The sequence below is a fragment of the Harmonia axyridis genome, chromosome 4 (genome assembly GCF_914767665.1).
Source record: "Harmonia axyridis chromosome 4, icHarAxyr1.1, whole genome shotgun sequence".
In the NCBI taxonomy this organism is placed as follows: domain Eukaryota; kingdom Metazoa; phylum Arthropoda; class Insecta; order Coleoptera; family Coccinellidae; genus Harmonia; species Harmonia axyridis.
In genome coordinates, this window is record NC_059504.1 from 19,961,672 (window position 1) to 19,988,360 (window position 26,689).

At 33.2% G+C, this 26,689-nt stretch overlaps 2 protein-coding genes across 3 annotated transcripts in view; one reads left to right on the forward strand and one right to left on the reverse strand.

Annotated features, from left to right (window-relative positions):
• LOC123677688 overlaps positions 1-22,523 on the reverse strand; it is a 54,878-nt gene extending 32,355 nt beyond the window's left edge. Inside the window, exons 1-3 of one of the 2 annotated variants that reach the window (XM_045614365.1) lie at positions 22,376-22,523; positions 22,105-22,244; positions 2,958-3,373 (exon numbers count right to left, since the gene is read on the reverse strand). In XM_045614365.1, the coding sequence (XP_045470321.1) occupies positions 2,958-3,365 (408 nt within the window). In that variant the 5' untranslated portion in view covers positions 3,366-3,373; positions 22,105-22,244; positions 22,376-22,523. Of the gene's footprint in view, positions 1-2,957; positions 3,374-8,743; positions 9,754-22,104; positions 22,245-22,375 lie in introns of those variants that run through there. The other variant, XM_045614364.1, reaches the window with a different exon arrangement.
• On the forward strand, positions 14,478-26,267 carry LOC123677689 (UDP-glycosyltransferase UGT5-like). Its single transcript, XM_045614366.1, has 7 exons — positions 14,478-14,501; positions 18,197-18,481; positions 20,321-20,743; positions 21,232-21,433; positions 23,404-23,629; positions 25,594-25,813; positions 25,871-26,267. The coding sequence occupies exons 2-7, from the start codon at positions 18,288-18,290 to the stop codon at positions 26,151-26,153; spliced, it is 1,548 nt and encodes a 515-aa protein (XP_045470322.1). The 5' UTR covers positions 14,478-14,501; positions 18,197-18,287; the 3' UTR covers positions 26,154-26,267.
• The last annotated feature ends 422 nt before the right edge of the window (positions 26,268-26,689 follow it).

Here is a 26,689-nt window from a genome sequence, read left to right on the forward strand (position 1 = left end):
AGATGGTATTTATGTCAAAGTAAACTCTCCGTATAGCACAGAGATATTACAAACTCATATATCAGATCACCTCGCACAAAAAATATCTTTTTCACTCAATAAAACTATCAATTATACTCACATAAGAGCGTTATCTGAAAAAAACCTCAACGATTTAAAAAAATCATTATCCCAACAGAACTGGTCATCAGTTTATGAGTGTGATCAAAAAAACATTAATGAACAATTTAATATATTCCATAATATTTATCTTGAACACTTCAATAACAGCTGTCCTCTCATAAAAATTCCAATAAAATCTAAAAAACACAAACCAAAACACAACAATATTGAAATTCAACAAACAAAACATGAGTTAGATATATTATTTATACTGAGCACTAAAAATAAAAAATTCTGGAATAAATACATAATAACAAAACAAAAATATGATAAACTGCTCACCAAAAACAAAACTGACAACTTCGGAAAACTCATAGAAAATTCAGACAATAAAAATAAAACAATCTGGTCCATTGTAAATTCTCTACATAAAAACAATTATGATACCCAAATTCCTAGGAAACGAAACATGGAAAATTTAGCAAATGAATTTAATGAATACATCTTACATGCTGCTACTAACCTTACTAAAAACATAAACCAGAAAAAAAGGCCAATGACATACACCAAAGCACAACATATATTTACAACACAAAAAATTAATGAACAAAATATAATGGATATTATCAAAAAGTTGAAAAATAAAACCTCAAGTGGAATAGATGAAATCTCAAACAAAACAATTAAACATACCAAAGAGGAAATAATTCAGGTAATAACATATATCATTAATAACTCTATCACAGAAGGATATTTCCCATCAAAACTTAAAACAGCAGAAATACGACCGAAATTCAAAACTGGTGACCCTGAAGATTATGGAAATTACAGGCCCATTAGCATAATCTCATCATTTGCCAAATTATTCGAACAGGCATTCTGCCAGCAAATAATGGAATTCTTCATATCAAAAAGACTACTTGGCTCAAACCAACATGGATGCTTGAAAGGAAAATCAACACAAACAGCAATATTCCAATTTATAAAAAGAATTATGGAAGCCTTCGAAGATTGTGAACTGGCACTAGGAATATTTCTGGACCTGTCCAAAGCATATGATTGTCTTGACCCAGAAATCCTCTACCAAAAACTTGAACACTATGGAATACAAGGAAACGCATTAAGATGGATTAAATCCTATTTCTATGGACGTACGCAGCAGGTTAAAATTCGGATAAATGGATCAGACATTAAATCAGAAGAACGGCAAATCAAGATGGGGATACCACAAGGCAGCGTAGCAGGGACAGTAATGTTTCTCATTTATATTAACGACTTTGGTCATATTTCTCTGATCGAGGACCGAACAGAAATAACAAATGTTCACTATGTAGATGATACAAACCTTCTAACAGTACAACCATTATGGCCTGATCTCAGGAGTATAACTGAAAAAATAATGCACTACACTGAAGAATGGTTAGAGAATAACAACTTAATACTCAACAAAACGAAAACCAAGATGATATTATTCCATCCAATACACTCTAATATAGAAAATCCTAGAAAAATCAACATAAACAAACAAGAATTCAAGATATCAGAACACACAAAATTTCTTGGTATATACATTGATGGTGATATGAAATGGAAAACACATATAGCAAACTTAGAAGACAAAATTGCATCATCATTGTATGCTTTCAGAGTAACAGCTAAATATCTAAATCCTGAAGTAACGAAAACTGTATACTATGCAATGATAGAATCAAAATTGAGATATGGACTGATATTTTACGGATCTGGAAACATACAATCCCTTTTCAGACTCCAAAAAAAAGCTGTGAGGTTAATATGCAGCTTGAATTACAACCAATCATGCAGAGGATTTTTCCGGCAGAAAAGGATATTAACATTATATGGCTTATACATACAAGAATGCATTCTGTTTATACATAAGAATAATGAATTATTTGAACAATACAAGAATCTGAAGGAAAGATATGAAACTAGAACACAGAATTATAACTATCCCAAATATAGACTAACAACAACCCAACAACAAGCAGAATACAGATGTCTACTATTATACAATCATCTACCAAATGAAACAAAGAACATCACAAACTACAAAATATTTAAGAAGAAAATATTCTCGATGTTGATGGATATGGAACCCTATTGCCTACAAGATTATTTAGGAAATAACTAGAAAATATACTACTTTTTTGACACTATTTCATTTCATTTCATGTTGTGAACTTGAGACGATTCCGAAATAAAGAGTATTTATTATTATTATTATTATTATTATTATTATATCTAGTTGGATTCATGTCTTCATATTCGCGAGTAGTAAATGATGCCATTTCAAATTCTTGTAAGTTTAAAATTTAGAAAGCTGACAAGCTAAAAAGTGCTTGTCCCTTTCAATACGTTCGAGATTTTCAATATTGTGCTGCATTCATTCAACACATATGCAAATTCAGAAAATGAAATTTTGAATTGTATTTGAAATCCTTGACTCATTTTCTTACTTTTCCAGAACTCAATATATGAAACTTCAGAATCCATACTCAATCAATTATTGTCCACATTGGAATTGCTCAAGGTACGGTTCTAGGGACGTTAATGTTTATTACTTTTTCAAACCAACGTCTTTTCCGATCTGATTTCTCACGCCAATGAAACAGTTCTATCGTTCAATGTATGACCATTAGAAAGTTAATGATGAGTTCCTGGGTAACAGTGAGTTGATCGAGTCTGAAAGTTTGTAAGTCTCAATTCCCTAACTTTTCTTCCGCAGTATGTGGTTCGCCGAAACCAAATTATTACTCTATACCTATTCACATTTCTCTCTGAATTGATTATCGCGTATTGAAAAATAACTAATTGAATCTATGATTTTAACTCACCATTTTGTATTTGATCACATTCCATTTAAAGATTATCTCCCCGGGTTGGAAAAACTCGTGCTTCATGTTCAAAGACAGCGTTCTCAAGAAGGGTTCCGGTTTACTTCTGAACAAAAGTGAACACTGCAGCAAATAGTAATTGATATCGAATGATATCTCCATTTTTAACGGTAGAGGTAAGAGATTCATGGCACTGGCATATTTCACCCCCTTTTTCTTATTCCAAAACAGACGATAGTAACTCATAATTTGGTCACTTTCGGTGTCTTCCATGCCAATCAACTCCAGGTGCTTTTTTATGGCGTTGAGCTGAATTCTAATGTTGGCAAGACGGAACAACTTGATTACAGTATCTGAACTCAGGGCACCTATTAGGACCAATGTTGTAACGACAAAACCACAGCACATAGTGATACCTGAAGAGTTAGGAAAGGTAAAATAATCTTCATATAGTGGTAATACATATTTCTATTATTCCAGTTTTCCGCAAAATTTCAGAGAAAGTATTCTGAGATACCGTCCGTTCTTCTATACACAGTATTGAAAGCCTTCAAGCAATCAACAAAACACCCGCCGATATGACATAATTGTTATAAGAACAATTATATTCGAAAGAAAAGAACTAGCTATTGAAGATGAAAATTATTACAGTATGTTTAAGGTCTGATCTGACGAAATCATAGCAATGATTTCAGAGTTATAACCATCCAAAATTTTGCTTTTTGTGAGCTTGATCCAGGGGAACAGAGTGCTACAATTTTGCCAAATGTCAGTAATTGATGAATTTTGAGCCGAGTATGTTATCAAACGATTGCAAACGATATAAAAATAAAAGAAATCTGGAAACAGACTGCGAACGGTTAACAAGGAAAAATAAAAACACAAATTCCAATAGACTCACGTACGTTGGTTCAACGTTGTATCGTTGAAATTCACGTTACCGGTTGAATTTTCAACGTTGTCATTTCAGTTTCAAAATCTAACGTGTTTCTTTATAAACACTTATCTTTATCAACGTATTTTTTCAACTATATTACATTATTTTGTATATACTGTTAACATGCTGATATTGAACGTTATTTCAACATTGCATTGAAACCATTCAATAATCACCTATCTATCGAACAAATTTATTTCACTTTTTCTAGTAACTATATCATTACGTTCCCATTCCAAGTTGATAAAGGGTGTTTTTTCAAGAGCTATAGAACTTTAAATTGCAATAAAACAACGATGGATTATTCGATTGACATGAATTTTATTTGTCCGCAAGATAATCTTATGGCATTACATTTTAAATATGATTTCTGGCATATGACCGCCAAGGCTGGCTCGGATGTAGTCCAATCTGGACGTCCAATTTTCGATGACTTTTCCCAACATTTGTGGCCGTATATCGGCAATAACACGGCGATTGTTGTCTTCCAAATGGTCAAGGGTTTGTGACTTATCCGCATAGACCAATGTTTTTACATACTCCACAGAAAGTAGTCTAGCGGTGTTAAATCACAAGATCTTGGAGGCCAATTCACAGGTTCAAAACGTGAAATTAGGCGGTCACCAAACGTGTCTTTCAATAAATCGATTGTGGCACGAGATGTGTGACATGTTGCGCCGTCTTGTTGGGATCACAGCTCCTGGACATTATGGTTGTTCAATTCAGAAATGAAATAGTTAGTAATCATGGCTCTATACCGATCACCATTGACTGTAACGTTCTGTTCATCATCGTTTTTGAAGAAGTACGGACCAATGATTCCACCAGTCCATAAAATGCACCAAACAGTCAGTTTTTCTGGATGTAATGGTGTTTCGACATACACTTGAGGATTAGCTTCACTCCAAATGCGGCAGTTTTGTTTGTTGACGTAGTCATTCAATCAGAAGTACGCTTCATCGCTAATAGACGTAGTGCACGATACGTATTCCGCACAGAACCATTATTTTCGAAATGAAATTGCACTATTTGCAAGCGTTGTTCAGGCGTGAGTCTATTCATGATGAATTGCCAAACCAAACTGAGAATAAATCACTTGACAGCTGTTAAATCGGTCGTCATCTTGAACAGTAATGCCAACTTAAAGTTATATACCTCGAAAAAAACACCCTATATAAACATATCATTCATACTCTCTGTCGGTAACATACACGTTTCTGTTGTGTTCAACATTATATCATCGCTCATGTTGAATATATCTTTTAATCGACCTCTCAACCCTTTCTTTGACTCGAATGGTTGATAGTGATGATGGAATATAAGTTTTGAATGGATGATGAAACTACTATCGAATCATGTTACTATACCACGTTTTTATATGCGCCATTATCCTTAGTTATTTGTACATTTCCAAGCAACGTTATTTCACCATTGCCTCAGAAACTTTCAAAAAATGTTCCATTTACGAGAAAACCGAAAGTTCAAATGACAAAAAAATGCTCAGAAATTGTCCCTAAACTATTTAATTTCGGAAACCGGTGGAATTTACAACAAAAAATTTTGGATAAAATGGGTTTTCCTCCTCATCTGTATGTTATAAGGAAGATGATCTATGATACAGAGAACTATTTTGAGTAACCTGGAAGTATAAGAATAATATTTCTTTATATTTATCCATTATATCCAAGCATTTACACAAGTGGTTGTTTACTATATTATATATACATTTGTAGGGACTCTTTGCTAGTCCAACAAAGTCGCCCATAACACGCCGAAATTGTCAGTTTACGTTAGAATACTGAAGTAAGTTTTAAGTTTATTCCCTACAGGCAAAGTCTTCCGCAATAGAAATTGAAGGTGTTTTTGGCAGAGATTACTGAGTGCCAAACTGACGATTCTATCAGTGATCTCAGGATGAAACAACGCAATCCCCTCAAAAAATTATTTTGAGTCGAGTATGATCCGCCAAAAATTGTACCTACGTTTAAGAAATGGTCAGAATGTACCAGAAATAGAATCAGAGTAATTCATTCATATTTATCTTTTGTTATGTAAAATACATAAATATATAAGCAATTGTTCATATATTTTAACTTTTCTCTTGATATAATAAAACCGTAATTGTACGTTTAAGAACAAAGTCCAATATTGATATTGGATTATATTATTAGATTATCAAGCAAGCTAAACTACTCAGTAATAGGAAATATATAATGGAAGCTGAGAACAAAAGCAAAGCTACTTGGAATCTAGTAAAAAGTGCAACAAATAAACGTAGTACACATGTTACTATTTTCAACTCATTTCCTGAAGAAAACGAAGAAGTTTTACTGGACAGAATTAATTAATTTTTCATTAACTCAAATGCCAAGAATAAAAACATCAAGACTAATATTAAGAACATTAAGCCTTGCAGTAAAACTATTTTTCTGAGTCCAGTCGTGGAACAAGAAGTATATCAATACATCATGAAACTAAAAAATAAAAAATCGGTTGGATATGATGAAATACCTGTGGAAATCCTCAAAAAATGTGCAACAGTTATAACAATACCCTTAACACATATAATTAACCAAACCATCCAAACAGGAATATATCCACAAAAGTTGAAAGAAGCGCTCATAATACCTATACATAAGAAAGGCAAGAAGGAAGTATTTGATAACTATAGACCTATGTCACTTCTATCTAATATCAATAAAATTTTCGAAAGAATAATATTCGACAAATTTATCAAATTTTTTGAAGATAACAACATACTGGTAAAACAACAATGTGCTTTTAGGAAAGGTCGGTCTACTATAAATGCAATATACCAGGCATTGAAAACCATCATCAAATCATTGAATCAGCAATATACCACAGCGGCCTTATGCTTAGATTTGTCAAAAGCTTTCGATATGGTTAATCATCAGAGGTTGCTAGCGAAAATGGAAAAATATGGAATAAAAGGTGTGGCACTAACCCTAATGAAAAATTATCTAACCAACCGAACTCAAAGGACAATAAGCAGGAGTAAAGATGGAGAGATCAAAACATCTAAGTTAAAACAAGTAGAAAGCGGAGTCCCCCAAGGTTCTATTCTGGGACCACTACTTCATATACTATATACGAATGATCTAGTTCAAACCACAGACAACGATATGGTTATGTTTGCAGATGATACCACAATAGTATGTGAAGCTGAGGATGGAAAAGAGTGTCAATTAAGTCTTGAGAACGACATGAAGAACATCAACAAATGGTTTAGCAACAATAACTTAATGCTCAATTTAAAGAAAACTAAACTTGTTTTATTCAGAGGAAGGAATGATCAAGTCAATCTGAAACATCAAGACACTAAAATTGAAACAGTTTTTAGTACACCCTTCTTGGGAATAATTATTGATCGAAATCTAGACTGGAAAGATCAGATAGACAAGACTGCAACAACTATAGCACGCCACTGCTATGCCCTAAGGATTGTCCGAGATACAGTGGGAACAGATGCTGCATTAACCTCTTACCATGCATACATCCATTCAACAATTAGATATGGAATAATCTTCTGGGCAAGATCTACAGAAAGTGAAAGGATATTCAGATTACAAAAAAAGTGTATAAGAGTAATTTTTGGAATGCGACAAATGGAGACCTGTAGGACAGTGTTTAAAAATCATGGTATACTAACCCTATATAGTATGTATATATATGAATCCGTAATATTCGTAATCAATAACATCAGCGAATTTAAAAATTTAGAACATCCATATAATACCAGAGGGAAAAACTATCTCATTGAAGAAAAGGCTAATTTTACATACTCACAGAGAAACGTAACATATAGCCTACTAGCAATCTGGAATAAGCTACCAGAAAATTTTAATAATCGAACACTCAATGCACAGAAGAGTGGACTCAAACGTTTTCTCATGAAAAAATGCTACTACAGTGTAGATGAGTTTCTTCAGGACAGTAACTTCGAGGAGCTGTAAACTCTGATGTAAAATGAATTATATTTTTTTTTTCTTTGTATTTCTTTGTAAGTTGACGAGGTCAACACTGTATAGTTTAAGACTGAATAAACTTTTCTCTCTCTCTCTCTCTCTATAATACTTCGATCAAATAAATGTTATTTCACGAGTCGTTTTTACTGATAATAAACGGTTGCTCACATAACCATTTCACAACTTTATATTAACGTACCTGTGCCCATTGGGATTGGTCTGTAGTAGAACCATAGTATAAGGAAAGGATAGTAAGCCAGTGTAGTGCTTTTTTCGATTTTGTTGATGTTGAGCGCCATCTAGTTGTACTCAGGTTTTACTCTAATTTTACTGTAAAAAATTGGTTCGTTAAGTGGAGCCCTCTGAAAAAATCGGTGTTATTTTGAAGAACTAAAATATTTGAAATAGAGTGGTCAGATGATTTCTATATTTTGATATTTTTTCTGCTCTGTAATAAGCATTTAGGCCAATGGCGTGTATTTGTGATAACTTAATAATAACATAAAAATTGTTGGCAATGTCATGCGACCCCTTTTCAACCACGCCACTGAATGAATTATCGTATTATTTATGTGCCATCTATAGCTCATGCTTCAGCGCTATCTATTATCGAGTTACTTCTCCAAATCCAAATCCAACTACAGTAGCGACCCCTGGTGACTATTTCCTTGCCGTCAAACGGCGGTTGGCTTACTATCATTTCCTCATACTATGGTAGAACCACAGTATTAGGTCATAGACGTTCACAAAACTCGGTGAAGCACCACTAAAAGTAATTTCAACTTTAAGCTGACTTTCTAGCCTCTAAGCTCAGTGGGCATAAGTTATTCAGAAAAATGGATCGTGCTTAAATGAACACTTACATATAACTATCCTCTCCCAATGGTTCGTGGCAATGAACTCTGCAAATCCACTGTTTGATAAACACATGAATGCCATATATGAAGCAAATATATACCAGGCATATGTTGGTTCCTTAGTCTTAACAACATAGCCCCATCCAGTGGGTTGTTCACATTCGAAGGGACAAGCCAGAAGATATAAAATGCACGCAATTGTGTGAGTGAACCAGAACAAATAGAGGATGTATTTCACCACGAAGTAATTCCGATGTTGAGCTCCTGCATTATTTGCCTTCTCGTTGAAATATTCCTCAAAGTAATACAACCTTAGGAATGAGACTGAAGCCAAACCAGCATACACAGAAGATACTTTTTCTTCTTTTTTAACGAAATAATAGATCATATGATATGGCAAGAGGAGCAAGCCATCAAAGGCCAATTTGTAGATGCTGCACCTGCGGCGAACCAACAGCTCGAGTCTCTTCCAGAAAAAAATCGTTACCAAGCATATATAATTGGAAATGAAAAGGATATCAGTCAGCACTTCTATCAAAAAAACAGTGTTGTTAGTATTTTTTTTGATAAAGCATATCTGATACATCTTGACCACGTAATCCGTGTATATGAAGGCAAGAAGGGTTATCCTCCAGAATTGATCGTCGGTCAGTAAAACAATGTTGGAGACGAGATCTGTCCAATGGAGTTTTTTACTGGTATAGAGAATTTTAATATCTTTTGGGTCTTCAGAATCAACCGAATAGCCTCCTCTCTTTGCGTTATGCTTTAACCAGTCTGCTGCTTCTTCGTCGATAGAAGACAGTTGATCTCTTTCAATTCGCTTTGCATCTTCCGGCGATAAGTGTGCACTGGTCCCTTTGACGTGGCTCTCTTCTTTTATTCTAACGACTTTCCCAAGATCTTCCGTTAATTTTGTCTTAAAATCCTTTAAAATATGCATCTTCTTTCATCAATTCCACTAATTGGAATTTGTCAAATTGTCTTTTTGACTTTCAATGTGACTCTTAGATCAATATACCTAAGATGAGTAGAAAACTTCTCTCTGTTTCAGATGGCGAATACATCGTTTATATTTGACATTTCTCTCGATTCTCGGCTCCCGTGACCTTTGAGTTTAGAACAATAATATTTCTCTAATTTTGTGGTTATTCCGTTCATTCTTTCACATCTTGTAGAACAAAATCGTGCGAGAATATATCATTCTCTAATTCTGTGGTTATTCCGTTCATTCTTCCACATCTTGTAGAACAAAACCGTGCGAGAATATATCAGAAACGCACAGTTTTCATGGTTATATTTTATTATTCTAAGTTGGTACTCCGAACTTTCCGCCATGGCTTTATCTGTCAATTGACCATATTCACCGTCGCCATATTGTTATGCGACAATACCAACTACCCAGTGTTCCCAACGAAGAAATATTGAGTTTACTAGAAAAATTCCACAATATAAAGTTTCTAAGTGAAGTTTATGTGTACCTTTTCTGGCTGCTACGTCAGATAGGCTTGTTTGGGACAATATTTTGCAAAAATTTCACCTTTTGGAAATAAAAACATTAGTGAAAGGTGGTTTTCTGAACAAATTAATTGTGGCCGAGTGTATAAATGGAGGCTTCGCTTCATTTTTGGAAATAGTCAGTGGAAGAATAGTCTCTATGGCTGATAGTATTTTTGATATTAGCGGTATTTTTCTAGTAAACTCAAAATTTCTCCGTTGGGAACACTGGGTAGTTGGTATTGTCGCAAAACAATATGGCGACGGTGAATATGGTCAATTCATCAATTTGCCTTACAGAAATCAGTTCTGCCAACAAACATTTTTCAATGCAAAAATCACTGAAATATATTTATGGAAATATTTCATTAATTTCAATGGAAATGCAATGAATTAGAGAAAATAATGTATAATACTCGTACAGAAGGCTCATTCTACCACTCGTTCATTCCAAAACTCGCCACTACGTGGCTCGTTTTTGAATTTTGAACTCGTGGAAGAATATCAATGCCTTTTGCACTTTTATTATAAATAACTAGAAACACACAGTTTTCGTTATATTTTATTATTATATGTTGGTACTACGAACTTTCCGCCACGGTTTTATCTGTCAATTCATAAATTTGCTTCAAAGAAATCAGTTCTGCCAACCAAAATTTTTCAATGCAAAAATCACTAAATGATATTTATGGAAATATTTTATTAATTTCAATAAAAATGCAATGAATTAGAGAAAATAATGTATAATACTCGTATAGATGGCTCATTCTACCACTCGTTCATTCAAAAACTCGCCACTTCGTGGCTCGTTTTTGAATTTTGAACTCGTGGAAAATATCAATGCCTTCTGCACTTGTATTATAAATAACTATTCTTTTATGCTACTTTTCGGTAACATGTTGAATAACTGACATTAGTGACAGTTGTGACAGTGGTTTTGGGACGAAATTTAAATTTCAAATATAACACATTTTCTTATTTCAAATGGCACACCCAGTAGAATAATAATAATACTCTTCATTTCAAAATATGTCTGCACAATGTACTATACATGAAAAGAATAGTGTCAAATTGCCAAAATCTACTAAAATACCAAAATTAACTCAAATAATCATACAGAGAATATGGTTCCAAAACAATCAAATATTCTTTGACATTTTTCATAAAATTCTTAAAATCGTTCAACTGTTTAATCCTATCGGGTAGTTTATTGTACATTTTTACACATGTAAGATGGGTGCTTTTCAGATAGAGACAACCTATGTATAGAATAATGTAAGTTCTACGATCTTAAAGGGTGATTACTTTCAATTATGTGAACTGAAAGAATATCTTCATTCTGGAAAAAAAAGCAAACATTCTAATACATAAATACCAAAAATTGTTAACAATTTATTTCTCTTAAATAATCTCCTACATGATTGAATTGAAGTCATTTTAAAAATATACCTCATCACTCTTTTTTGTAACACAATTTGTTGACCTCTGAGCTTGATCCCCAAAATATAATGCCATATCTTAAAAGGTATTCAAAATTTGCAGAATAAACAGTTTTTGAATTATTTAGACTCAAATACTTTGATAATGTTCTGATTCCAAATCGTACACGACATAGCTTCCCTGACAGATAATCTATATGATATGACCATTTAAGGAAACTATCTAAATATACCCCTAAAAATTTAATCGATTCTTCAATCTTGACATTACAACCATTTAAATCCAAAACATTTTCCCTCATTTTTTGCGATCTGCACACTAAATAGCACAGCTGATGTTTTACTTTCATTCATAAATAATTTGTTCTTTGTAAACCACAATTTTAATTTATTTCATATTGTTTTTGCCTTGATATCATCAAAATCATTTCCACCAACCATCAAATCATCAACAAAAGAAGTTAACAACTTTAGGATTTCTTCAATTACATCACATGTATCTATTACAAAAATTATGGATAAGATGGGTCCTATAACACTGCCTTGAGGTACCCCATAATTTGATTCAATGATATCTGATTTTACATCTTTGCCATTTTTAACAATAGACTTTCTCTGCGAATGCTCGGAAAGATATGAAGCTATCCACTCTTTTGCACTAACTCTAATACCCAGTTTTTCGAGTTTTATTAAAAGAAAAGGTCTGAACAAACAGTCATAAGCACTCGCCATATCACCATATTATTACATGATATGATAGCTTATAGAGCTTATACAATTTCAGCAATATGCCATATCGAACGAATTCAGATCTATTATCTGCTTTCCGATATCTGATTATTTCGAAAAAGAGACCGGGTGTCTATCATGATTTGTCTAGAGTCTTATAGTTCTTGAGATACTTCAGTGAGCATTGATTTTGGGACAATACCTTTCATTGTACAATGACCAAATAAGTAAACGCTAACGTGTCTCTTACGGTTACACTGTATGAAATTTTCATTGGTATGTAACTTTTGTAATAACGATCGCCCCTCTTAATATATAATACCATGTGTATCTCAAAAACTGGTCATAATGAAGCCAATACTGTTTGCAATTATAATAATAAGAGTAATGACAAAAATTGGGAAAATCCATGGACGACTTTTTCAATTACAAGGTAAATTATGAACTGAACGAATTTCTTTCTGAATAATGTTTGATTCACCGAAGAGCAGTCTAAAATTATTTCTCTAATTCTGTGGTTATTCCGTTCATTCTTCCACATCTTGTAGAACAAAATCGTGCGAGAATATATCAGAAACACGCAGTTTTCATGGTTATATTTTATTATTCTATGTTGGTACTCCGAACTTTCCGCCACGGCTTTATCTGTCAATTCATTAATTTGCCTTAAAGAAATCAGTTCTGCCAACCAACATTATTCAATGCAAAAATCACTAAAATATATTTATGGAAATATTTCATTAATTTCAATGAAAATGCAATGAATTAGAGAAAATAATGTCATACTCGTACAGAAGGCTCATTCTACCACTCGTTCATTCCAAAACTCGCCACTTCGTGGCTCGTTTTTGAATTTTGAACTCGTGGAAGAATATCAATGCCTTCTGCACTTGTATTATAAATAACTATACTTTATGGGTAAGCAATATTTGTGTCGCAAAAGTGTTTCATTCAAGATGTTTTCCTACGAGAAATGTTATACTCTAAAGAAATGCCATTTTCCAACGTCGACACCTTGCATTTCGAAAACTAGTCATAGGATTGAGGTGGACCCATAGACTTTCTTGTTCAGGATATCATATTTTACAAAATAAGAAAATATTCCGAAAAATTAGGCACTCGAAAGTTCAAACCGAATTTCAGGAGGATCGCATCATCAAACCCAACCACCTAGATAAACTAACAAACAACAATTACATTGCAATTGCAGCATGACTAATTTCAGAAGGTTCGTATCATAGAATATACAGGGTGGATCAAAAATGTGCACCGAGCTTTCTGAGGGTGATAGTACATTGAAAATTAAGTATAGTTTGATGAATAAACTCATGGCCAAAAATGCATATTAGGGGAGATCTTCTACGGTTCTCGATGAATCTCGCGATGAATGAATCGGCTGACATCATGTGACTACAAAAACTCAAATATCACGAAAACGGTTCAATTTTTTTATATTTGGATAAGAGCACCCCTTTTCATGTAAATTTCTTCGCTTCATCGAATGCTTCTATTTTTTTACCAAAACGAATACAACGAAAGAAGTTGTCCCAAAAAAATCCTGACCCTCTAAAAACAACCTTTATAATAATATCAGAAATGTAGAAGTGTATTAAAAAAATGGATTTTAACAATATACATTCTTTCACGAAATTCCAATCTGGTGGCAAGTTAAGCGGAGAATTTTAATTTTTAATTCTTTCAACTTTGGATATATCTCCCTTATATATGCATTTGTGCCATCAAACTATACTTATTTTTCAACTTTCACCCCGAAAAAGCTGGGTTATTTTTGTTTCAGCCTGTATATAAACTAACCGACAACAATAACATCATTCCATTTCATATTTATTTACAATAATGTGGTCTCCAAGGGCGCAATATGCGCAATATGAGCTCCAAAATAACCAAGTGAGTCCTTTTCTCATATTTCCAAATGTTCAATCCAATTAAAGTTATTACATAAATAACTTTTGCCGTACATTGTGATAACCGATATATCCCCCTCCCAAATATTTCTAGTTCGAATAACTAAATAGGTACTCAAATCTTCCCATTTATCAATTCATCCTTGAAGATCAGAATTTGTCGGAAACGATTACGTGAGTGTGCCTGATATTGATTTATCTTTATTCGAAGACACCAAAATAAATATTGGTTGGAATAGATCAGTTTAGTGACGTCAATTCACAGAAAACCACATAAGGTACGTTTGGAATTTGGTCATTTCAACCTGTCTATTGTTTGGGATATTTTTTCACCTACTATTTTACATCACGTTGAACTCACCATCATTATTTTATTATGTGCGCCTCTTAGAATTAATTGTTCACCTTCCTGAGTAGAGAGCAAGTCTATCTTGATTAGAGAGCACCTTGTATGCATAGTACCGCTTTTGAAGCAGGTGTTTTGTGCGCAAACCTTCAGTTTACATGGCAGATGTATAAAAAAATATTTTGAATCTTGGATTATTTGTTGGTGTACAATTCCGCAAGCAGTTGAGGGCTTTACAATTTCGAACATTTAAAATAATTATATATGTTGTTTTATTGACCAATTATCTCTAGATGGCTGGCATAGTAATTTTAAAGTTATGTTTTTAGGATTTTTATAGCCTTTAAGATATATTCCTAGAAAAGGTTTGGTCTAGGGAATAGAACCCACTAATGATAGGCTGACATTATATTAGTATTATATTTTTCAAAAATATTTTTCGTTGTATAATGAACTTGTAAGAATATCAAGATTTATCGGGTGTCCCAAATTCGTTGTCTGATGGGGGGATCTCAGAACTCCTTTGAGCTATAAAAAAATGAATGGCACATATTCGGCTCGTTTTTCCAAAGAATTAATTTGGTGAAAACCGCAACCTCATAAATTCAACTTTTTTCGAGCTTTAATGGAAATGGAAAATGACGTGAAATGAAAATTTCTCATAACTTCCTGATTATTGATACTATTAACATGGAACAAAATAATCCTTCAGGCACTTTTTTCAATAGAATCCAAAGGTGTAATCATTTACTTTTAATGCCATTTGTTTTGAAGTTATAATACAAAATTTCAATGTGAACCATAACAATTTCTTTGACAAATTTTATTGGTTTTTTTCCCTTTTCGAAAAAACATGATACATATATGAATTCCTTATCAAACTATAAAAATCATCAAAACATTCAGTTTTACACGGCAAATCGAACTAATGCCAATCTATAATCATCTGTGAACTTCAGATAATTAAAATATTCTATGGCCACCAAGGTCTCCGGATTTAACTTCGTTCGATTTTTCCTTAGATGACATTTGAAAAACAACATTCATCAATTTAAAATGAAGAAATTAAAAAAAAATCTAACGATATTTTAATTATCTGAAGTTCACAGATTATCTTATTAAATCTATTAAATTATTACCTCTGTGGTAATCATGCTTATTAATGTTACTGTATTGAATATCAAAAATAGGCACTAGATTAATTTTCCATGTGAAACTGAAACTTTTGATGATTTTTATAGTTTAATAAGAAATTTATTATATATCATGTTAGATATTCTTGAAATGGGAAAAAAACGGATTTTCTTCGTTATAGAAATTGTTATGGTTTACATAAAAAAAATAAAAGTTTGTTCTATAACTTCAAAACTGATGGCAATAAAAAACAAATGAGCACACCAATGGATTCTACTGAAAAAAGTGGAAGTTTTTTTCCATGTTGATAGCACCGATAATAACGAAGTTATGAAAACTTTTCATTTCTGGTAAAAAAATTAAGACAACGCAACAACCAAGGGTGGTGTTAGGTGGTTCCATTTGGGGGGGTCATGACCCCCTTGACCCCTGGTACCGCGCTTGGCAGCAACAATTTATTCAATATAGGTACCTAAAACAAAAAATAGTTGAATACAATCAATGACCAGAATGCAAATGTTCAAAGAATTATTTGTAGCGCATCTTATGACATTAATATTAAACTCTTCCGAGCTATTCCTCTTGTGGAAGATTGTCCAAAAAAAATCATTCACTACTGTCACCAAATATTTCTAAATATTCCATATAAAGTTTGCATGGAGCCTAATAAGTATATTTTATATTTCATATCGATCGAATTAGTAGTTTTGGAATTATCAAGAAAACAATACAATATTTACGGAAGCCCTAGTCGGATTTTGCCCATTAATAAACTTAATAGCAGCATTCGAAATTCTAGGTTTTCACGTCCTAGAGTTCTCGTATTTACGGACAAACGGCCTGAAGGATATAGGTGTTTGAATTTGAAGAGAATACAAAAAACGTTTTTCAAATTTTCTTTCTGTTTGTATACCTATAAAACTGTTGCAAATATTTCCCTTTGATTTTCACAGGTAGATTGAGCTCAATTTTGAGCAATTTTCAAGATGAGAGTGAAAGATGATATCGCTCTTTCTCAGAAATGAAATTTGGACTGTAAAAACTAACAACGCTGACTGCATTGTGATCATGTTACATTTAACTATCGTAATATTAGATAATGATGAATTCATATCCTACTTATTGTTATTATCAACAAACATAACATAACAAATGAACTATGATGGATAATGTTTGAATTTCACACTATTATTGGTATTTGCTTTGAAAAATCTGAAAAAAAAAGTTTGGTTAGAAGAAATTATAATGTTAATGTTAATGTTATCAGGTAATTATTCTGTTTGAAAAGATATTGTTTACATATTTTCCGAAAATATTGAAGCAAAGTGAAAAAAATTAAAGATTCGACTCCTGAACTTCTTTAATGTCAGATAGTATCAGTAAATTGAATCAATATCTCCCATTAACGCAATAAGATAAGATACTCTAATGAGTTAAGATTAAATAGAAATATTCCTTGATATTTCATATAAGCACAAGAACAAGAGGACTGGCGCGCACTCTAAGTTCCTATACCTACTAAAAATATAGTGGAATAGTATCCCAATCCGGAAGTGCAATCTAAGATTTCTAAAATACTGGCGTGTTCACTAATTACATTTTGTTTAAGATAATTCTGGCAACTCGGCTCGGCATGGGTCCCTTTCGTCTTTTCATCTCTATAAGGTGGCGCTATAAAAAGAATTGACCTACAGTGACTTAATAAAACACAGTGCCGACAATTCGTTCAAATTGAGCCTAAAAATGATGAACCATATGGAACCATATGGCTTATGAATACCATTGACTGAACTGTACTGACACTTCGTCAAAATTGGTGACGCCACTGGTTCACGCAATTAGCTAAACAAATATAAACTTTCTGTTGAGACACCTTGTATAACTGAAAGAAACTAGTAACTATGCTCTACCATTCCTTATACAAGCTTGTGCATTCTTTCTTTTTTTTTCAGTTGTTACTTTCTGCCTGAAATGTATCCTCAATCTTATCGCTGCTTTGTCTTTTCTAACGGTGTTAGATCCGGACTTCTCGCTGGCCTCGAAAATAATCCAAAATTATAATCAAATTTGGTCAACGTAGAAAAAAATGACGAAAAAAGTGTTAAAGGGAGAAATCTTCTGAAAATCACAAGAACTCAAATATCTCGTAAACTGTTCATTTTACTTATCACTAAATATGACCCAAACGACAGCAAATGAGTCGTACTAACACGTCCTCCAAGGTTCACGTCTAATTTGGAAACACCCTGTATAATAGTGCTGGTTAGCAAGAAATATTTTTGTTTTGCCATCAAAAGGGAGGTTTTCTGGGATTATACTAAAAAAAATCATTGCATTTCAATTTTAAACAAAAATAAAAATTTGAAATACTATATTTATTACTTTTCAGAGATTTTTTGGTGTTGTCATATGAAGAATTCTTCAACTCAAGAAATGTTACGCTGGTATTGATATTAACAAATTTTTCTTCAAAGGAGAGGATGAAGGTTTGGAACGAAATTTTATTTTTGACGACATTCTTTGTTTATATTGATGGGGCGAATATTTTGGCTATTTTTCCTGTTCCGGTTAAAAGCCATTTTGTGATGACCAAGACCATATTGAAATCACTAGCTGAGAAAGGCCATCATATAGATTTATATACTATTTTTTCAGAAGAAGAAAGAATACCAAGGTAGGTAACATTGGTGGTAGGTAACATTGGTGAGACCAAAACTGGGCATTCGAGAAAGTAAAACCTTAAACATTGAGATGCCTAGTCCATCACTTTTGTTGAAGCCAAAATCTATACAGGGTGTTTCCTAAACATGCGGCAAAAATTCAGGGGGTTGTTCCTTGGACTATTCTAAGAATATTTTGTCTTTTGATGATTTTTGAAAAACCTATTTGTTTCGAAGATATAGGGGAAACAAAATTTCAGATAATAACATTTTATTATGAAAAATTACATGAAAATTCAACTCAACCTACAAAAACTGTTGAAAATGACCACCTCTAGCCAGCGTACAAGCATCCAATCTTCCCCTCATTGACTGCCGAACCCTTAATTGTTGTTGTTAATTGCTAATACATACATCACAAAACGAATTCAAATGAAAACCGTGTTTAATCTGTATTCCTTTACCATCTGCACTTATCAATTTTTAGTCAAAAAACTGGCCGTTTTTAGTAATTGGAATGTTGTTAAACAAATTTAAAAATAAATTGTACCTACTTAGTAAACACAGTGCGGTACGCATTTTTATTTAAACTATTATTAATTTTAAAAATATGAAAAATGTTGTTCGCCCTGTATCTTCGAAACAAAGAGGTTTTTCAAAAATCATCCAAGGACAAAACATGCTTAAAATAGTCCAAGGAACAACCCCCTGAATTTTTGCTGCATGTTTAGGAAACACCCTGTATATTGTTTTTATTCACCTCGAAATGTTACAATAGCAACCGCCTAGTTGCTTCAGATATTCCCATATACTAATTTTTTAAGGCAGTCAGGGCCGTCGCTAGAGGGGAGGCGGTCACCTAGGGCGGCAAAATACAATCTTGATCGACAAAAATCACATGTTTACAAATTCAAAGTACCGAATGAGATTTAATTCGGTCAGCAACAACAGGAAGAAATTCCGTCAAATTTAATGAATTATAACATCAAAAACCATCAATGCATTATACACATAAATATCCAAATGTCGCGTAATCCCTTCATGGTGCTGAATAAGAGTTATTCACGCTAAAAAAAACAACACATGCACTATTCAGGCTTGTCGGCGTTCGCTTTGCTAAACGTTGCCGAATTTTATTGCCACTTGGGGCGGCTTCTGGATTATTTTTCTTTTCAGTTCTTCGCTCAGAATGTCGATTCCTCAGAATGGGATGCAAAATATACTATAAACGATTTCATTTCATCATTTCCAACTTTTATTTCTTAAAAAATATAAGAAGTTTCATTATTTCATACCACATTCCATTATTTTATAATATTTTTATTTTTTTATATCAAATTAACTAGTGTTCGGCGTAGGTGAATTCGAATTTGCAATAATGGTTCATCCGATTGTTTTACTCGATAATCTTAAAGAGAAGAAAACAAAATGTTCAAGCTTTTTATTAAGTCAAAACTGAGCAGAAGAACCTGAAACCGCAGGGCCCGCTCTAGAGAGGTGGCAAATAATGGAGGGCGGTATTACCTACTTTTTCCGAGAAATCTGGATTCCTGGAAGAATTAATTGAATAATTTTTTCTGATTTCAACGAATTTCACAAATTATTTTTTTATCAAATTCACTTATCTTAACATCTTTGCATCGAGAATGTCTACAACTTTTATTCGGATTGAAAATGATGGTTCATCATCTGATTGTTTAATTTAAAAGAAAAATAATAATTACACTTAAAATACATTTTTTTCCTGAATTACTTTTCATAAAAAATGTGGAGTTTTCCACACTAAATCTATGAATACAAATTCACGAATTCAAACCAAACATTTTGTTACAATGATTCAAACTTTTTTTTAGGATAAAGCACAATCAAATCCCAAATATACATTTATTGGATTCACCCTTGTCAGTCACGGATCTTCGAGCTTATTCAGTTCGTGCAATGATTGATTTGATGTTTTTGGAGGAAGGTGGTGGTCATTTTATTTGTGAAAAAAGTTTTGAAACTGATGTTATGAAGAACCTAAAGCAATCCAAAAAACATTACGACCTCATACTTCTCGAGATATTTGTGGATGATTGCTTTTTCGGCTTTTCTCACATCTTCAATGCACCAGTGGTAGCGCTGACTTCAAGCATAGATCTGCCTTGGGGATCACATCGTATAGGAAATCCCGACAACCCTTCCTATATTCCAACTTATTTCGGAGAATTTGGTCAAGATATGACTCTGTATGAGAAAATTTTGAACACCTTAACATTAGTCTATGCTAAATATAGGTAAGTTCCAAAATTTCAGTACACTGTAGGGAAAAAGTCTCTGAAAACAATTGTTTGTCTAGGCAACTAGAAAATACTGATTTTCAGACCAAGGGTGTTTCAATTGAAATAAATATAAACTCACATTTCTAAATTTGGATGACCTTGAACTGTCTTATCTGAGGTAGCTATTAATAGATTGTTAGTTGAGTGATATTATTATATACTCAAAAATAAGTACCTCGAGTATGATACAGAAAAATTGACATGTTCTTTTTCTTTATTTCACATTCTCAACATAGTTTCATCAGCAAATAGGTACTTATTATTTATGCAAAGCGTTTAGTGAAATTATTTTTCTGCTCCTCTTTTCTAATCTGAATTTAGGATATTTTCGATTTACATCTACTCTAGGACACCCTGTATAAGTTACGAATAATTATCTCAACTATGGTTTTTCTTTCGATCATTAACAAGCTTCGTGACTACAATATTATGTCCATTTCCAGGCATAAAATGCACATGGAATATCAAAACAAATTGGCTCAAAAATTCTTCGGAAAAGATTTACCCCCTCTAGATGAAATTGTATCGAATACAAGCTTGATGTTAGTGAACAGTCATTTCAGTCTTAATGATCCCAGGCCAACTGTTCCCAATTTTGTTGAAATTGCAGGAATCCATATAAAGGAACCAAAACAACTTCCAAAAGTAGGTATATAGATCATTAGAGATGTAAGGAAATTTTCTAATTATTACCATAACATAATAAATACCTACACTTTAAAATATATCCATTTTGCTATCAGAGGCAATTATAAATAAAATAAACATCCAGATTGATAAATCTTTCGAGAGTATCACGTCAGAGCTTTCCTATTTTTTTTTTACATTTGTTCCTTATCATGATATAAGAATAGGTACATTATATCATGAAAACGATCAACTGATCATTGTATCGTGATCAATGATCTAATAATACATGGGTGTGCCCTTGAGTGGTCGTGCGATGCAGAAAATTGAATATTGACTCCAACATTAGAAAGAGAAAGATTGAGCATAGTGTCAAGATGTTTAAATTTCAACCAATGATAAGGAAATCCAAAAAAAACGTGATTTAAAATGATGACCTTTCTGTTAGAGCCGATTCCTCTCTCTCCCTCTCTCTCTCTATGTGTTATCTACCTAAATACTGCTTGAGAAGATGGAGTACTATGGAGTAAGAGGTATAGCTTTGAAATTCATCAGATCATACTTAACTGATAGGAAGCAGGTGGTCACATGGAAGGGTATAAACTCCGGAATTAGAGAGATAAATGTGGGAGTCCCACAGGGATCGATACTGGGTCCGTTGTTGTTCGTTGTGTACATTAATGACTTACCAGGAAATGTTCCGTGCGACGCAACGAGTTTATATGCAGATGATACATCTTTTCTCAATATTACTTCTTCAGAGGAGGAACTGGAGCGTGTGTGTAATGAGACCCTGCGAGTTGCGGAGGACTGGTTTACCTTTAATGGTCTAAAATTGAATAGAGATAAAATTCAAAGACTGAATTTCAATTTATACAAAAAAGAAAAACGTAGTTTGAACCTACTTGAGATAACCTAGGAGAATGATCTTTGTTGGAGGGGGCATATCTCATTACTTACCAGGAAACTGTCGACAGCCCTTTTTACTATGAGGCGTATGAAGGCCATCTCTACCGATAATGTCTGTAAGCTGACTTATTTTTTCAACTTTCACTCTGTGGCGACAGATGGGATACTAATATGGGGGCATAGTCCAGGTCTTGATCGGATTTTCCTGAAACAAAAGGAGACAGTAAGAATTTTGAGTGGTGTACCAAAAACACATAGCTGTCGAGAACTATTAAAGAAGCATAGGATACTTACCATTGTCTCCGTTTTCATTCTGGAGTGCTTGAAATTTGTTCACTCAAACAAAAATGGCTTCACTCAAGTCAGCGATTGCCATTCGTACAACACCAGACACAGAGATGAGTTTAGGAGCAATTTTCATAGGGCTAAATCCACTCAAATTGCAGTGAATTACTGGTGCATTAAACTGTACAACAAGCTTCCTCAATCTATGAAGAGTTTGCCAAAATCAGTTCTTCAAAGAAATGTCAAGAATTTGTTGTTGGAGAACGTATTTTATTCTGTTGACGAGTTTTTGAGATTCGAGTTCTGACTTGTGTTGTCTTCAGCGTGTTGATGAATTGAAATTTTAACTTGCATTGAGATATATTGTGCTGTGTTCCTGATGTTTATATTTATGTTAGTATGTTTTTTTTTCTCATTATGTAATATTGCTGAATGTGTTTATATGACGTGCCATGTAATTCTTTCTTGATGGCGAATAAAATTTACTATTTACTATATTTACTATTTACCTAGTATTAGATCATTGTACATGATCATGAGCCAACCTCAACTTGATGGCTCAAGATGTTAGACCAGTTGGAGTTATCTGTTGAGATCACTGAATTAGACTGACTAGCATATTCTTTCTTATTCGGGAATTATTATTTACATATCAAATAATAAAATTCAAATGAGTCATCCTTGATAAAGGTTATTCAATATAAGAAACATTGAGAATTTTCTGAAATTTCGATAATTGATAATACATTGCAGGAAAGACGTATGAAGTGAAACTGATGTTTTCATTGTTATAGGATCTATCAGATGTAGTAGGAAGCGAAAAATTCGTATACTTCTCATTTGGTTCCATAGTTGGATCAGAATCATTACCATTAGATAAACTTCAAAACATCCTTGATGCTCTCGAAAAGCAAAATATAAAAGTTCTATGGAAAGCAAACAAAACTTCGATTCCCGGAGATTTGATTGTATCAAAACATGTTCATGTGGAACCATGGATGCCACAAGTGGATATACTATGTAAGTTTACCTTTGATAAAATCAACGATCTCATAGTATGTATAAATAGCTCGAAGTGAGAGAGAGAAGAATCGACTCAGTTGATACTACTCCAACTCCAACATATAGGAGGGAGACGCATGATATATCAGCTGACCGGACACAACATAGTTTTGATTGATGCTTCTTATTGAACTAATCGATACTTTTCTATAATTTGTTGAAATTCAAAATTCTCTATTCTGTCCTTCATGGTCACATGGACATGACCGGACTGACCGGAGTCTCAATCTTTCTCTCATCAATGTAGAGTCGATGTTCTGCACTGCACGATTGGCCAAATTCTCATATATTATGTATTATTAGATAAAATAAAAAAAATGTTATTTCCACTAAACTAACAGGCAATTGAAAAGTCCCCGGTCTACCATAGTATAGTTATTTATAATACAAGTGCAGAAGGCATTGGTATTCTTCCACGAGTTCAAAATTCAAAAACGAGCCACGAAGTGGCGAGTTTTGGAATGAACGAGTGTTAAAATGAGCCTTCTGTACGAGTATTATACATTATTTTCTCTAATTCATTGCATTTTCATTGAAATTAATTAAATATTTCCATAAATATAATTTAGTGATTTTTGCATTGAAAAATGTTGGTTGGCAGAGCTGATTTCTTTAAGGCAAATTGATGAATTGACAGATAAAACCGTGGCGGAAAGTTCGGAGTACCAACATAGAATAATAAAATATAACCATGAAAACTGTGCGTTTCTGATATATTCTCGCACGATTTTGTTCTACAAGATGTGGAAGAATGAACGGAATAACCACAGAATTGGAGAAAAACACATTTTTTAGGCAAAATTCGATTTTATTATTCAACATAGTTGCTTTCGAGGGCGATACAGCGATTATAGCGATCTTCCAACTTTTCGTACCATTTTTGTAGTACGATTTGTCTTTCGCTTCAAAATAGGTCTCAGTTTCGGCGATTACTTCATCATTTGCGCTAAATTTCTTTCCAGCGAGCATTCTTTTGAAGTCTGAGAACAGGAAAAAGTCGCTGGGGGCCAGATCTGGCGAATACGGTGGATGCAGAAGCAATTCGAAGCCTAATTCATGCAATTTTGCCATTATTTTCATTGATTTGTTACTTGGCGCGTTGTCTTGATGCAACAGCACCTTTTTTTTCTTCAAATGGGGCCATTTTGAACTATTTCATCCTTTAAACGATCCAATAACGCTATATAATAATCGCTGTTGATGGTCTGGCCCCTTTGGAGGTAATCAATGAATATAATACTGTTACCATAACCTTGCCAGCTGACTGTTGTGTTTTCCTCGCTTTGGATTCGGTTCATCGTATGCAGTCCACTCTGCTGACTGTCGATTGGACTCTGGAGTGAAATGATGGAGCCATGTTTAATCCATTGTCACATATCGACGCAAAAATTCAGGTTTTTTGCACTTAAACAGCTTCAAACACTGCTCAGAATATCCAAAGCGTTTTTGCTTCTGATCGATTGTGAGCTCGCGCGGCACCCATTTCGCACATAGGTTTCTCATATACAAATATTCGTGATTGATATGATGTACACGATCAGATGATATCTACACAGTGTCTGCTATCTCTATCAACTTCACTTTACGGTCATTCAAAATTACATTGTGAACTTTTTTTTCCTGGTGCAGACCCCGGAAAATCTTCATCAAAGTAAAGTAAAAGTGAAGTGAAGTAAAATCAAGATTTTACTTCAACTATATTATTTCCCTTCAAAAAGCAATATTTTATCAGCACACGAAATTATTTATTTCGACTGACAGTCAAAAAATGTAGCCTGATGAATAGTTTAGTGGAAATTCCGTTGTTTTTATTTTATCTAATAATGCATGCGGTTTCAATTCATCTGGATACCAAAACATATACAAATTAATGTTCATCAATTTTTTGCATGTTTCTTCATTGCATTTTTGTTCATTTTCAGGTCAACCCAATATTCTATTCTTTATAACTCATAGCGGGTTAATGGGTACCCAAGAAGCAATTTTCTGTGGAGTTCCAATGCTCAGTGTACCTTTGTTTGCAGACCAATTTTTGAATGCCAGAAATATTGAAAATAAAGGTATTGGATTAACTCTCAATATTGAAAGCACGACAAAAAAAGAAATTTATGAAATAATTGAGGACTTAATCAGAAACCCTAAGTGAGTATAACGTACGTATGCTTGTGACAAATATTATCATTTCTTTTATTATATCAGATACAAAGAAAACTCAAGAAAGTTATCCGAACAATTTAAAGATAGACCCTTGAAGCCACGAGAAGAAGCAATTTATTGGATTGAATACGTTTTGAGACACAAAGGAGCACCACAGTTGAGAAGCCGATCTGCTGATATGTCGTGGTATCAATACTACTTAGTTGATATTTCAGTAATTATTGTAACAGTATTGATATCTATTGCATTTGTTTTATATAACTTACTTAGGTATATTTTGACCCACTTGCCAAATAGAATAAGAAATAAAGTGAAAAACCAGTAATTCATGAAATCACATGCCTTCATGAAAATTAAGAAAAATAAAACGAAATACCTGTAAATAGTAAAATATTGAAATTTGCTAAAAAGCAAAAAATTATAATTTAAAAAAATTAAACACCCTGAGTATGACCAATACATTACCAACACCTCCTCCCCCTAGAGAAAAAGTTCAGAGTCCCGGCAAAATGTCCGGTAGACCAAAGGATATCCTACCTATAATATAGAGGAAACGTGTTTTAAGAAGCAAAGGCCGTTTTTCTATACCTACCGTGAGTCAAATTATGTTTATTGCCATTTATATGCGTTTCTTCTCCTACAAAACTGTTAAAATCAATCATAATTTTTTTTTAAAGAAGTGAGAATCAAAAGATACTTGATATAAATCAAGGTAATTTGTCTAGGACCTATTCGTAAGACGAAAAGAACAATTGATATTTTATCGAAAACCCTCGTTGGAATATTCAAGAATTTGATGAATATTTTTTAACGTATGAATAGTTAATAGTGTTCTGTGCTACCTACTGTGAAAAATTACCA